This window comes from Bemisia tabaci, chromosome 10 (genome assembly GCF_918797505.1).
Source record: "Bemisia tabaci chromosome 10, PGI_BMITA_v3".
NCBI lineage: Eukaryota > Metazoa > Arthropoda > Insecta > Hemiptera > Aleyrodidae > Bemisia > Bemisia tabaci.
In genome coordinates, this window is record NC_092802.1 from 35,411,341 (window position 1) to 35,425,285 (window position 13,945).

Consider the following 13,945-nt stretch of genomic DNA (forward strand, 5'->3'; position numbering starts at 1 on the left):
GATGTAAATATTTTATATACTTGACAACTCTGGAACTAACCTGAAACGGACGAAAACTTCTAGAAAAATCGTAACGTGGTTTTGTCGTTGCTCGTTGCGTTTGATATTCTTATAATTTGGATTGATTTTCGGTATTTTTGTAATAATTTTTCTCCCCAGTGTTCATTTTAAGTGATAAACATGCCGCAAGGCAGGAGAAAAGTTCCTTTCAGTGGCAAGCAGAAGAGGGAACAGCTCAAAGACAAAAGACAGAACAAGAAGGTGTCAGCGATCTGGAGGGATGATGATTCTCATGGTAATAAAAACTATGTCTCATTGATTCTTCCTTTCGAACCTGCAATCTATCACTTGATCCTCTTGTTTTCTAAAAACTGATGTTTTTCACGTTATTTATTGTCTACTCTGCAAGTGATGTAACATTGATTGCACGAACCCATCAGTGGGCAGGGCGGAATTTGTAGTCACCAATTCCGTTGCGACCATCTACGTTACGATGCACCGCTCATACATTAAGGAGACCTTACTGTATAAATGGAGGTTTATAAATTCAACCCCCAATACCATGAGAGGCGGTAGCCATTTCCAGACAATATCAGATCGATCACAAAGAAAGGGAGCATAGCTCCATCTGGGATACGCATAATTACTCATTAATGATCCTCATAACCCCTATCAACTGCCAAAAATTATGTCACTAAAAGTTGCTCAAACACTGCTGCAATGTCAATCTGTGCATTAGTGCTGAGAAAATGTTAATGCACTCACATTTTGCTGGGCGCCTACATACTGTCATGTTGAAAGAGGCACTTAATTTATCTACATAATTTTTCTTGCTACCTGAGGAAAGATTGTTCTGTCAAGCGGCATTGTAAGTTCCTTTTTCCCTCTCAATTTTCATAGATCTTTGTTTCATTTTCCAGCTAAGAAAAGAAATGAAGCAGGCAAGGAAAGTCGTGATGCAGCAGATGACATCACAAACGTTATTAAAATTAATGAACAGCCAACCAAATCAGGCGCCCGATCAAATCCCAACCGGTATGTAATTTGGTTTATCATTGTGCATGTGAGCTAGATTCCAAATATTCCATCTCTTCAATAGTCTTTGTGAAACATCCAATTTTTTAAATGTATGTGGTGTCCTTCAGCCATCTTTCATTCATTTTGCATTTCTTTCCAAGATACTAATTGATAGCCCAAGTGCAAAACCACATATCTCCATTGCGATGTCTCAAAATTTCCGCTCATATTTGATTATTTAAAGAGAAGAGCCAACTTTATGGCTTAAATTCTACACAGAAGATTCCTCAAAGAGAGAGGAAAAACAAAGGAATTTTTCAAAAAATTACATTGATTAGTTTACAGAAAAAGAAAAAAAGATGCAGAGTCTGATATGTTGTAAGCAGATGTACGTCGTTTTGTAGTCAGAACTGAATTAATTTTCCGAAAGATCCAGCATTAATTTTTTATTCAGTTGGTCCCCTTTTCAGTTTATCTAAATAGCCTTGTGCTTCATTGCAGGTATGTCTTACAGTTCCATCGAGAAACTCGTGAAGAAATACAAGCACGAAGGCAAAAGTGTAACACCACACTAACTCCAGCTCCTGAAACGGATCTAGAAGTGGACATTGATGATTTCTTTGTTCCTGGGCTAGAGTTCCCCAAAAGACCGCCATGGAATTTCAACATGTCACGAGAGGAGCTGGACGCCAGAGAGCATCGATATTTTACTGTAAGCTAATTTTCCATACGTAAGGGGTATCTTGATCAAAGGAGTGAAGTGATGTACTTATCTTCGTAATTCCAATAAAAATGAGTCCAAGTTTAAACATTGCATGGAAGCCTATGAACTCGAAAATCCAATATCAAGGCCTGAAGTAAGCTTTTGTGTTCATGCTTTTAAAGAATGTTGCTGAATCTCTTCATTTTTGACACCCTTCATTTTATTATAAATACATATAATAGAGGTGTTATAGGTGGAAGGAATTTGGTCTATCAAACAGGTTTAATAAGGACAGTAGGGAAGGTAGGTAGGAATTGAGCGAGATCAGCCCTTGAAGGCTAATTGAAGTACAATAAAAAAAAACATGAAAACTCAATACATAGGAGCTGATGATACCTAGTCAAAATAATTCTGGAACTCCGTAACAGAAGAAATAAAGATGTTCCAATGATTTTTCAATTGGTTCCTTCCGATTACTGATTCATTACTATGTTCTTGATAAATTGAGCACTTAATTCTTCTAAAAACTTGAGCCTCTGGTAAAATAAATTACACTTTGCAAAATAAGAAAAAAAATTGCGGAGCAAACCAATGCCAACTAAGCTTAATTGCACTTTTTAATAGCAGCATGAATTATTTTTAGATTAATAATTGATCAATCAATCAGTAAATTTTTATAAATCAATAATGTACTAAATTTCAAAAATCTCTGATCTCCAAATCTTTAATCTGTGCAGGACATGAACTGATCATGATCAGTTGATTCTAGTTCAATATTGAAACATTGACAAGGAAAAGATGATTTATCTATATGGAAATCTTTTCCCTTTTCGCCATCTCTTGTAAAATTTTCTGTTGTTTGTGGAAAATGACAATCTTCCACCAAAAAAAAGGAGGAAAAAAAAGGCATTTTTCTCTCTTAAATTAGCCAATTTTTTCAAAGCACTGAAGTTTCTTCATTTTTCTTCACTTTGTTTTCAGGAATACATTCAAGAGATCCAGAAAAATTTTGATTGGAAGGAATTGAGTTACTTCGAATTGAATTTGGAGACCTGGAGACAGCTCTGGCGAGTACTGGAAATGTCTGATATTGTCCTTGTCATCGTAGACATTCGGTACCCAGCCTTGATGTTCCCACCATCATTGTACCATTTTGTAACGGCTAAGCTGAACAAGCAGATGATCCTTGTCTTAAATAAAGTTGATCTTGCACCTGCTCCTCTGGTCGTGGCATGGAAAGACTATTTACACACTAAGTTCCCAGAGCTCACCATTCTCCACTTTACCTCTTTTCCAACTTACAATCTAAGAGGAAATACAAATGAGAAAAAAGGTAAGAGATTAGCATCCACAACCACTTCAAGGTAATGTTTTTTAGTAGAATGGAGCTGTTGCATGATGTAAAAATTGCATTACAAGTAGGTGTTTGTGGATACATTTCATCAAACAAGTCATTTCCGAGCTTGTAGGCACTCTAAATGGGTGCTTTAACCAAAAGAAAAAGGGGATTGAAGATATCTTGAAGGTGTCGTCAAGTAAGTTGACTTTTGTTTACTTTCGGTTTGCAGGCGCAGACAATGAATATAGGCCTCTGCACCGTCCGTCGTTTGTTTCTTTTCACCTTTAAAACATCGGTCTCATGATCGTATCGTAGAAAAACTACTTTTCAGTTATGATCTGCTACTTTTGTGTGGTTGTGATTTCTGTGTGGCTAAAAATTAAAGTGTTACAAGTTTTGAAAGTATCAAAAAACCTATCCAAGCTTGTGTTCTCACTTCTGCAAGAGTCCAATGTTTTCATGTGGATAGTAGTGACGTGAAAACGCCTACAAATTGAAGGTAAATGAATGTCAACTTATGTGACGACACCTCTAACACAAGAAATGTTTCTCATTGGCCTAATTTTAGTGATGTAGTATGAAACGACAATTCACGATTTCAACCACCAATGAATTCAATCTAATATTTTCTTACCATAATATGCATATGTGTTCACATGATATTCTCATTTAATCTTTTCTGAAAATATTCATCTGAATGGTGGATATTGAGAATGCAGTTTGCAAAATTATGACCGGGAAGTAAATAAAAAAATGCGGGTGAAATGCTTAAGACAATTCATTTGACATTACAAACTCTACTGGAATATTGTAGAAATACTAAGCTAACAGCAGTAAAGAGTTTGGTATGGATGAGTTGAAAAAGACAAGAGGAAAGGTGTTGTGTATTAAACTTTATTTTGCTTGAAGCTCCTTGGGTATTAAGCCCACCATCAATGGCTGAATAACTACAAAAGCATTCTCTAAGGCATGCGTCAAAGCAAATAGAAGGAAACTCAAGTGCAAACACCGTGCATCCAACTCTTAATGTCATATGCATGATATTCATACTTTTATTTACTTTGATGTTTGTAGAATGCTGTTGTAGTTAATTTGCCAACTATTGATAGGCGTAATGCCTGAAAGGCCTCTGGAAAAATAAATTTCAATACATAACCTTTTGGCTGTTTTTTTTTTCAACTCATTCATGCTATAATTACAAAATCTGTTGGCACAATATTTTTCCGTTTGAAGTGGAGTTAGATTTTCGGCGACTATGAAAGTCGTTTCTTCAACTAAAATTGGGTCAAATTTTTATGTACTTTTTGAAAATAAATTTAAAAGAAATTGTGCAACAGCTGATTAAATCTAACCATGTGACTTTTTTGCATTATCCTGAACTAAAGGCTCGCCAGGACCAGGTGCTTGGAGACTCCATGTGATGTATTTTAGATACTAAACCCAAGTGTGTCAAAAGTAGGTATTTTTGATGCTTGAGTTGGGTGTACTTATATAAGTTCAATAGAATTATGTCCAAATCTAGGAACCTGGCAATAAGTGGTCATCCAAAATCCAAATGCTCATGCTCAGAGCCTTTGTATGAAGTTGATAAAAACTCATGCCCTTACCTTCATTCTCTTTATAGTGAATGTATTTTCTCATGCCCATTTTCATTTTTACAGGAGGCCTTCAAAAAAGAAAGCGAAGAGGCAAATTAAGGATGGCAGCTGAGGGAGCGCAGAAATTATACGAAGCCTGTAAAGAAATTGTTCAAGATGAAGGTAAGATAGATCATAAAGAGTCTAGAACCGTCTTCCTTCTCTGGTTTAAATTTATGCCAGAGATCACCAAAATCTGTGAAAGAATACGCACACAATACCAAGAAATAAAGCGCTGGGTAAATTTGAAGATTTTTTGTTATAGTCTTCCTTATGATCTCCTGAGTAAGAGGAGTTTTTAAAATGATCGTACTTTAGATGCGCTAGTCTTGAGAAAATTGGGTTTAAAAAGGACATTTTCCAGCCATTTTAATCCATTTTGAAGTGAAAAAATGCAGATGATTATGGCAAGAAGCGAGCTTCTCTTGCCCCGTCCAGTGCTAGTCAAGGAGATAAGATGACACGCCAGCCCAGTTCAAAACAAAGGGTTTTGCATCCTCGACTGATTGACTATGCTACTTCGCATGATGACAAGAGTTAAATTACCTACTGATAAATGCACTTTTCCGACCAGATTTTCTCGAGATTGGCACATAGAAAAATCGATTTGAAGAGCTCATCTGGATCAAGAAGTCGCAAGGAATATCATAAAAAAAAACTTGTAAAATTTAGATGGCGCCAAATTTCTTGGTATTGTGTGCGGTATCCTATATGTAAGAGCTCATACAAATCTGTACATTTGTGTAATAAACTTTTTCTTTCCTCTTATCGAAGCTTGGTTTTTAATAGTCTCAAATATTTATTGTGTTCTCCCATTTGCCAATAGATTTTCATGCGATCTAAGAGATCTTCCCCTATCAAGAGCGCCAGAATTGGATTGTGACTGGGAATATAAGGATTTGTCCTCTGAGTTACAATTATCACTCGAACTGTTAAATTTTCACTCTTTTCGTCCTGTTGTGATCTCGGAAGGTCACCCATAAGTAAGAAAAAAAGTTCTCAAACCTTAAAGGCTAACAAAGGCTAGCAAGATCCAAAATTAATCGTCACATAAGAAGTTTAACCAGGCAGTTTTTTCAAGCACCCCTTCAAGAGCTAGAAAGTTTTTTTGTATTTTTAAGGAATCCTAATTTGTCCTGCTATTAAAAAATTGAAATTTTTCTCATTTTTTTCTTCTCTTTGTTTTTATTTCAGTTGATCTCAGCTCCTGGCAAAAGAAAATATCTGAGGAAATGGAACTTGAATATGAAGTGGAAGGTGTCGAGGTTGAAGAAACAATTGATGTAAGTAGGTTTCTCCTCCACATCTATAATTATTCAAGTTTGAATATTATGCATTATTTATGGACTATATTTCCATTAAATGACATATTTATCATAATAATAATTATATCAAGTCCTTTTCTATTTTTCTTTTGAACTCTTTGACTTAAGTAGAAATTTCTTACAGTGATCTCGGAACTTATGTTTGAAGTTTGAGAAGCATTTTTAATAACTTAGGGTATCTCAACCTTTTTATTACCATGAAAGCAGCATCTGCATTCAGCGAAACTGTATCCTCCCCACAGCATTTCCGCCATGACTCAACAACTTTATTCAGAAGTATTCATATTTGTAAGTCTATCTGTCACAGAGGATCTAAACTCTCTGTAGCTTTTATCCAACAAAATGTGCTCCTATTTGTTTGTATGACAACCGATCTACCTCGTTGGGCAACTGCATGTGGAATCTAGCCTGTTCATGAAAGAGTAACAAGTATTTACTTCTACTTGAATCCATTACTGATAGTGCATCATATTCTAAATTATGTATTCAATAATATTTGCAGTTGAAAAAAGTGGACACAAGCTTCCACGAACATGTTAAATACAAAGAAGGTGTATTGACAATAGGATGCATCGGTCAGCCGAATGTCGGTAAATCATCACTTATGAATGCCATCATGGGTAAGAAGGTAAGTTGCTCTTCATTTTGTTTCACTAAAGGGATTTTTCACTTCCATCTGCCAGGATACCATGAAAAATGAAACACATCGTGTCAACGAGATGGAAACTGTTCCAAACGGTCAACTATTCATACCAACCTTTTAATTGAAGTTTTGTCCATGAAGATTACGATGAGTTATATAGGGAAGCTATCTCTGATTATTTTGAAAGGTGGGTTATTCCAGACTTCAGAGAATGAGTAAAACGAAATTTGCTCACACTGAGAAGTGCTCAAAAAGCCTCAGTTAATTGTTGGAAATTGTACTTTCTGGTTAACTGTTGGCTCCTTTCAATTTTGAATCTGTATACTGACTAGGGCCAAAAAAGTTACTAAGAATACAGTCTCCTCAATGCTTGGACTGGCACATCTTAGTAGTTTTTTTTGCCAGGTAAAGGAGACAAACCTGTCCAAATTCACCCTTAAATATCACAATCGCTCTAAAGGGATTTTTCCTGTTGATTTCGCCTGCCCATCTGCGTAGGCAATGACTTGATTAAAGCCTCTGGTCTTTCTCTAATTATGCTCTAATTACCATTCAATGCAACCATCATAATCTTAATTTTGAATTTTAAAAAGCTAAATTTTTTTTGCAACAGAATTTTCGCTTTCCTAAAAGATTGGAATCTTAAAATGTCACATTTTTCAATTTCCGAATACAGCCAATAGCCCGCAAAAACGTTAAATTGAATAAGTATTATTTTGCTTTCTTTCAGGTTGTGAGTGTATCGAAGACGCCTGGTCATACAAAGCATTTCCAGACCATTTTCCTAACGCCACAAGTCCGACTCTGTGATTGTCCCGGTTTAGTGTTCCCTTCAAAAGTACCCAAGAACCTGCAGGTGTGTATCTTTTAAAAATCAAAATAATAATTTAAATTGAGGAAGAAACGGATTCATGAATAATATTTATGATTATCAGGACGGGAAAAAATTGCCTCTAATGGTAGCCCAGTAATTGATTTATTTATTTTATTAATTGATTCGGGACATGCAAAAACCGCTAATGTCCATTCTTCCAGTCTTCAGTTTTTTTGAGTTGATAATACCTATAAAGAAAGATCAGCGGACATTGTAATACAATGTCTAATAGGTAGTATCACTGAATATATTGGTATTTGGAGTGTAGCCGAGTGCTAGAAATAATGTAAAATTTTCTTCAAAAACCTACATCTTATTAACAAACTTTGACTGAAGCTTTTCGAAGCATTGACGATGAAGCGTTTGCTTCGAAAAGCTTCAGTCAAAGTTTGTTAATAAAATGTAGGTTTTTAAAGAAAATTTTACATTATTTCTAGCACTTGGCCACACTCCAAATACCAACCTTTAAAGGGTTGATACAACCATAAAAGTGATAAATGACTCGTTTTGGGATTAAGGTAATCTGGAGACGAGTATTAACACCACTTACGTGTTTGCATCCAACTCCAAAAAGTATTATCGACTCAAAAAAACTGAAGACTGGAAAAATGGACATTAGCGGTTTTCTTTTTCCTGATTCAATTGTAGTTTGTATCAGTAATTCAGTAATAAATTCACCTCCTGTGGTCGATTGTCTCAATTGTCGATTAAAACTAGAGTACCTGCATACGGGAGAGTATTGCCATCTCTGTGCCGCTCTCTGAATAGTTCATCAGTTTTAGACTATCATGGAGCTCCAAAATTGCCCCAATATAAACAAACCCGACCCAGAGGAACACGTATCATCGGTTGAGAAATGAATGATGGTCACACTCAAAGCTTAATTTTCGGCAAAAATATGCATCAAAGTTCGTCAAAGAACTCAATGGACGTAAAAAAATGTCTATCACATCCAAAATCACGTCTAGAACTTTGTTGCTATCTTGTTTGTTTACATTAGGCCAAACTAGGAGTGGAAGGGCTGGAGTTTGTTTACATTGAGCCAATTTTGGGGCTCCATGATAGCCGACCAATTAGGGAGCGGCACACTTCTTCTGAGTAAAAGGATTGAGATGGCAATACTCTCCGGTACACACGTACTTTAACTAAAACCAAGGTGACAAATTTTTAAGAAGTCAATGAAAATCTAGAAAAGTTAGTACATTTTGCCCAGCCCTAAAAAGTCAAGGAATTTTGCTGCAGAACCTTGAAATTCTCTCTTCAAGCCAAAGCGTTTCATTATTCTCTATTTTGCAGACTTCTTGTTTAAAAATTGGTGTGAAAAGCATATGGATGGCCAAAGTGCAATACCATATAATGCCATTTGCAACAGTGCAGACTTCCCGTCATACTTTATATTTCCATTTGAAAACTAGTCAATTTACTGTCTTGAAAACTTCCTTGATTTTTTTTTTGGACAGCGAAATATTCCGTGTAAATTTCAAGCTATAAACTTGCCTTGTTTCTCTTCAAAAAATACAATAGGGAAGCAAATTTTGAAAAATTGTAATGGAAGTATGCAGTTTCGTACTTTGGCCATCGGTATTTTCATTAAGTCAAAAAAATATCGGAAGTCATAGAAAAATCATGCCACAAACCCTGGAAAAATCATGGAAGTCAGGGAATTTGGAATTCAAGAGAACTTGTCACCCTCAAAGAAGCATCAAATAGCAGTGGTTTACCTTCGAATGTAAGGTGAATTTTATGAGGTAAAATTTTTTAATCTTTGTCAAAAAAAATATAAATAGCAAAATGTTGTTCCATGAACAATCCTTTCATCATTTTTTTTTATTTACCATCTGTTTCTTTTATAAACAGGTACTCATGGGTAGCTACCCTATCGCTCAGCTTCGAGACCCCTACACTGCTGTAATGTATGTAGCAGAAAGATTAGACCTAGTAAAATTATTGAAACTGCAACATCCAGATGGAGATGAATACTGGTCTGCAATGGACGTGTGTGAAGGTATGATGCTAAAACTTTTATCAGGTCGTTAAAGTTAAAAGAGCAGGTTTAATCAACATAGTAGATTTGGTTTTAAGAGATGTTCAAATGAAAATCTTAGAGCTCTCACTCTGACCCCGTCAGATAGTAATCATCTTGTTGTCTGCCGATGACTGACGTTTGGTGTTCTTTTACTGCTGCAATTTTCTTGTTATGCAAATGTAAGTTTTTGTCAGTTCTGTGCTGGTACTGCCACGTACAATTGATCAAGCAATCAGTGCTGAGCAAAAATCGCGTTCTCACAGCGCTATCGGTCATTGGTCTGATGGATAAATGCATTGAAACATTGGATGTGCAGTGCTGAGAGAACGCATCAATTACTCACAATCAAAATGTTAGGCACATTTGCGTTATATCGTACTGTAAGAACTCAGAGTTTGAGGCCCTTGGCAGTCAACAAATTAAGCTCAAAAAATGAACGCAAAAAGGAAACTGTTTAATTGTAAAATAAGCCAAAACTAAACAGTATATGATTTGACGTGATTTGAAGAGCGTATCAAGAGGCTGTATTATTTCAGCTAAAGTTTTTGCTTCGCCCACTCTTTTCTCAATAGAAAAATCGATTTATCTGCAGGAATGTGGAATTTTTTTAGTTATTTATCATTGGTCTGTGTTACATTTTTTCAGCATTTGCGATAAAGAGAGGATTCTACACAGCTCGAGTTGGTCGTCCAGATGCCTACAGAGGAGCTAATTATCTATTGAGAATGTGTCTAGATGGAGAAATCAGCTTATGTTTGAGGCCTCCTGGGTACTTCAAGAGGCAAGGTATGTAACGATTTATCCATGCGCTCTTTTTACAGTCAGTTTGTTGTTCTTCCTGCCAATAGACAGCCTTGTTACTTCATTTATCGCCCAATCTAATATAAAGTGAGAAATTAATCCATGAACAGCACATTATCCTAAGTTCTTAATAAATGAGCAAAAGAACTGGCCAATTGAAGTCAATTGGTAAAGGCAACAAGAAAAGGAAAGATGAAGGAGACTGGCTAGTTCTTACGTGCCTAATAATCTGGTCGACATACTCTGTGGCGAAAGAAAGGAGCAAAGAGAGCTGGCATTGAAAGGGGGAAAACATGACTGTGTGGCTAGAAGACACACAGTATTGGACTTAGTCTTAATTTTTGATACGTCCTTACTCATTACAACATTTCATATTTTGTAATGACTTTGTCAAAAAGCTGTTATGGCTGTTGAAAATTTTTTGTATGCCTGCTTAAAATGAGGGTGTGCTAACTATGATATGTAGTTCTTAAAAGTTGGAAGTAAAATTTTAGATTAGTTATCCTAGGCAAATTATTCAGGCGTACGGATGAGTAAGTGAAGTATTGATGTGAGAATGGAGAAATGAAATGAATTAAACCTTCCATTAGATCTGTGCTGTCTATGAGACCTAAAATAGAAAGGAGATTTTGGCCATAAGTTGTACCAGTGGTTTCTACAATGACGTAACTTAATCTTGATTCATGAGTCCGAGGAAGCTGAACTGTAACTACTGTGCAAGAGAAGAAAATCAGAAAATAGGGTGCCATTGTGCGTGCATTCAATCCTTGAAACCCAGTTTCAATTTGCACTTCTCAGACATTTACATTTTTCGATCTCAAAAAATCAAATGCACGCCGAATGGTACAGCTTCCCTGTTTCTCTGGAAACTTGGATTTTAGCGCTTGGGTCCTCAAGAAAAACATCTGTCCAGTTGTGCAGAGCTTTTGCTAGGATGCCGAATTATGACCACTTAAAACTACTCCAAAATTCGTACATCTTTCTGATCTAACTAATACTACTATTCAATGCACCAGGATTGCTCCTCATTTATCTCTTGTGTTAATGCTTTTCAACAGCTCATTGGCAGAGGCACCCAGAAGTAGAAGTCGTCCGATGGATTCAAGCGCAGACAGGAGAACAACCGTACGTCAAAGAGCCGATGTTGCTATCAGATGATGATGATGAAGACTGGAATATTCCAACGAAAAAACCCAAAAATCCAAAAGAGCGCACTACCAGCCAAGCATCTAGTCAGAACAACGATGAATCTGATTCCGGAGAAGCGGAAGATGAAGAGGAGGAAGAAGACGAAGAAGAAGAGGAGGAAGAATCAAGTGAAGAAGAAAGGGGACCTACAAACAAATTTGATTTGCTCAACGATGATGATTAAGAATGTACCTAATTACAGGAGTTTGGGCTCACAGGTCAGTTTTATCATTATCAAGGAGTCAACTAAAGAGTAAAAATCATGAAGTAGTTGAATTGTGTCAAACCAAAACCGCCAGTGTCCATTTTTCCAGTTTTGAGTTTGTTTTGGGTCGATAATACTCTTCAGAGATAAATGCAATCATGAAAATGGTGTTAATACTCGTTTAAGGGTTATTTTAATCCCAAAACAAGTCCTTGCACCACTTTCATGACAGTATCACCTCTTGAAAAATTATCAACAATAGAAAATTTCAGACTGGTAAAATGGATATTAGCGGTTTTTGCATGAAACGCTTTAATCATGTTTAAGACAGGCGAATCGTCATTTTCAAAAGATCAACGCATCAATGGGAAATATATCCTTCTGTAAAACTGATCAGATTAATACAGGAGTTTCTTAATCCCAATTTGTCATGTACCAAATGAGCTGTATCACGCCTCAGCATTTTAAATTAGGCATATTCAGCGAATTGTGGGCATCTGCCCCCGTGAGGTATGAAACTCTTGGGACAAACTCTTGTTGTTGAAAAGGCTTTTGCCCAGTTACTTTTTGGCTTCAACTTTTAAAGTCTTGCGAATGATTGATTATGTTAATTTCCCAATTTCTTGCAAGATATGTAGATGTTCCTTAGCAGCTTTGAACTCAATAAGACTCTAATTCGTACAGCTAGTCTTTTTGCATCCTAATGTTAGAAGTAATTACTAGTTTAATATGGAGTCTTGAACTATCAAAAACTTAAACCGTAATCTGCTCAGTCCTACGGAGCATACCCAGGATTAAAAGAGAATCCTTGTTTACGAAGAGCAAGGCTATGAATTGCAGTAGTTGATGTATATGTACTTCTCTCTGGAATTCTTCTTATGTACACATGGATTTGTTTGTATCGTAGGTACTTGTTTGAAAGTAGGGTCATTTATGTTCGCATTTTATCGCAAGTTCCTCTAGTTACTTATCGATTGTTGAATGGAACAAGTACGTAACTCAATTGCAACGTTTAAAAATTTTCATTCATGTTTAATTTTCTTCAAGAAAAACTAATCAAAAGTTTTCTTTTAAATTTTGTATGATTTTTATGGAATGAGAGAAGAAAATTTGAAAATTCTCAATAGAAGTTGTTGGCTAGTTTTCTTTTAAAGAAGAATAAATTATGAACAGAGACTTACAACGTTGCAATCTGAGGTACGGTTTTTTTTAATATTATCCTTCAATCTACACACTGGAAGTTAAAATGATAATTTTTTTCATTTAAGGCATTTTACAACTGTACCCAAAAAGAAATTAACTTTTTGCTGAAGCCATACTTAAATAGAAACATGCATACTATCATCTCGTATGTTTTTCTCTTCTATCATGCCTTTCCTTAAGTAAATTGCATGATTTAATGTTAAGTCTCCGCAACCTCTTCTCATAAGCTTTGAAATCCTTAATTAACAGAGCTGTTTAGTTTCACGAAGTTTGACGCTTACAGATGGATAAACTTAAGTATCTTTTAAAGCACCTCTATGAAAATTTTTACTTTTCTCGTAACTTTCTAGAAGCCTAAACTTAGTACATATGCCGTTTCCTCAGTTGTTATTGTAATAGGCTGAAGTTTTTTCTGTCTTGAAACTATTAATGGAATTTTTCTGATTTCAATAGACTCTTAATGAGCCACTATTTTCACCATGTTATGTTTTAATTTGTCTATTTTTTTTTCAATTAGGCGCCAATTTAGTATTTATTTTTTATACTATTGTGATACTTATGATTTTTTTGCCAATTTAGTGTCATCTCCTGTTTCAATCAATTGAATCTTTCTCTTTTCAATAAATTATTTTCTTATCTGAAGAATTATCATATCTTTTTTCTTTCGTGTAAATATAAGGTATTGTGAATGAAGAATTTCCATGAAATTTTTGTGATTTGAGATGAACATGAATACGTCCTGAAAATTACATGGAAGTTTTCGGTATGAAGAAACTTTAAACTCGAATATCGGTAAAGACGAATTATAGTTCAAATGTCCTATTTTTTCACTAAGTAAACCCTAAGATGAGTTTTAGTCAATATGGACAACATCTCAATTCTTTTAAGAAGTGTCATCTAACTTTTTCATCCTGAAAATCCTTAGATGTAGAAATTTTACAAAATCAAGTTGCTGAAACGAAAATTAGATCTAATCAACTGTAA

The 13,945-nt window shown here is 35.5% G+C and overlaps 1 protein-coding gene across 1 annotated transcript; it reads left to right on the forward strand.

The window, feature by feature from the left end:
- The first annotated feature begins 37 nt into the window (after positions 1-37).
- Ns4 (Nucleostemin 4) lies at positions 38-13,606 on the forward strand. Its single transcript, XM_019046533.2, has 11 exons — positions 38-295; positions 921-1,035; positions 1,519-1,729; positions 2,702-3,053; positions 4,721-4,819; positions 5,891-5,979; positions 6,524-6,649; positions 7,395-7,520; positions 9,396-9,543; positions 10,210-10,350; positions 11,424-13,606. The coding sequence occupies exons 1-11, from the start codon at positions 181-183 to the stop codon at positions 11,735-11,737; spliced, it is 1,836 nt and encodes a 611-aa protein (XP_018902078.2). The 5' UTR covers positions 38-180; the 3' UTR covers positions 11,738-13,606.
- The last annotated feature ends 339 nt before the right edge of the window (positions 13,607-13,945 follow it).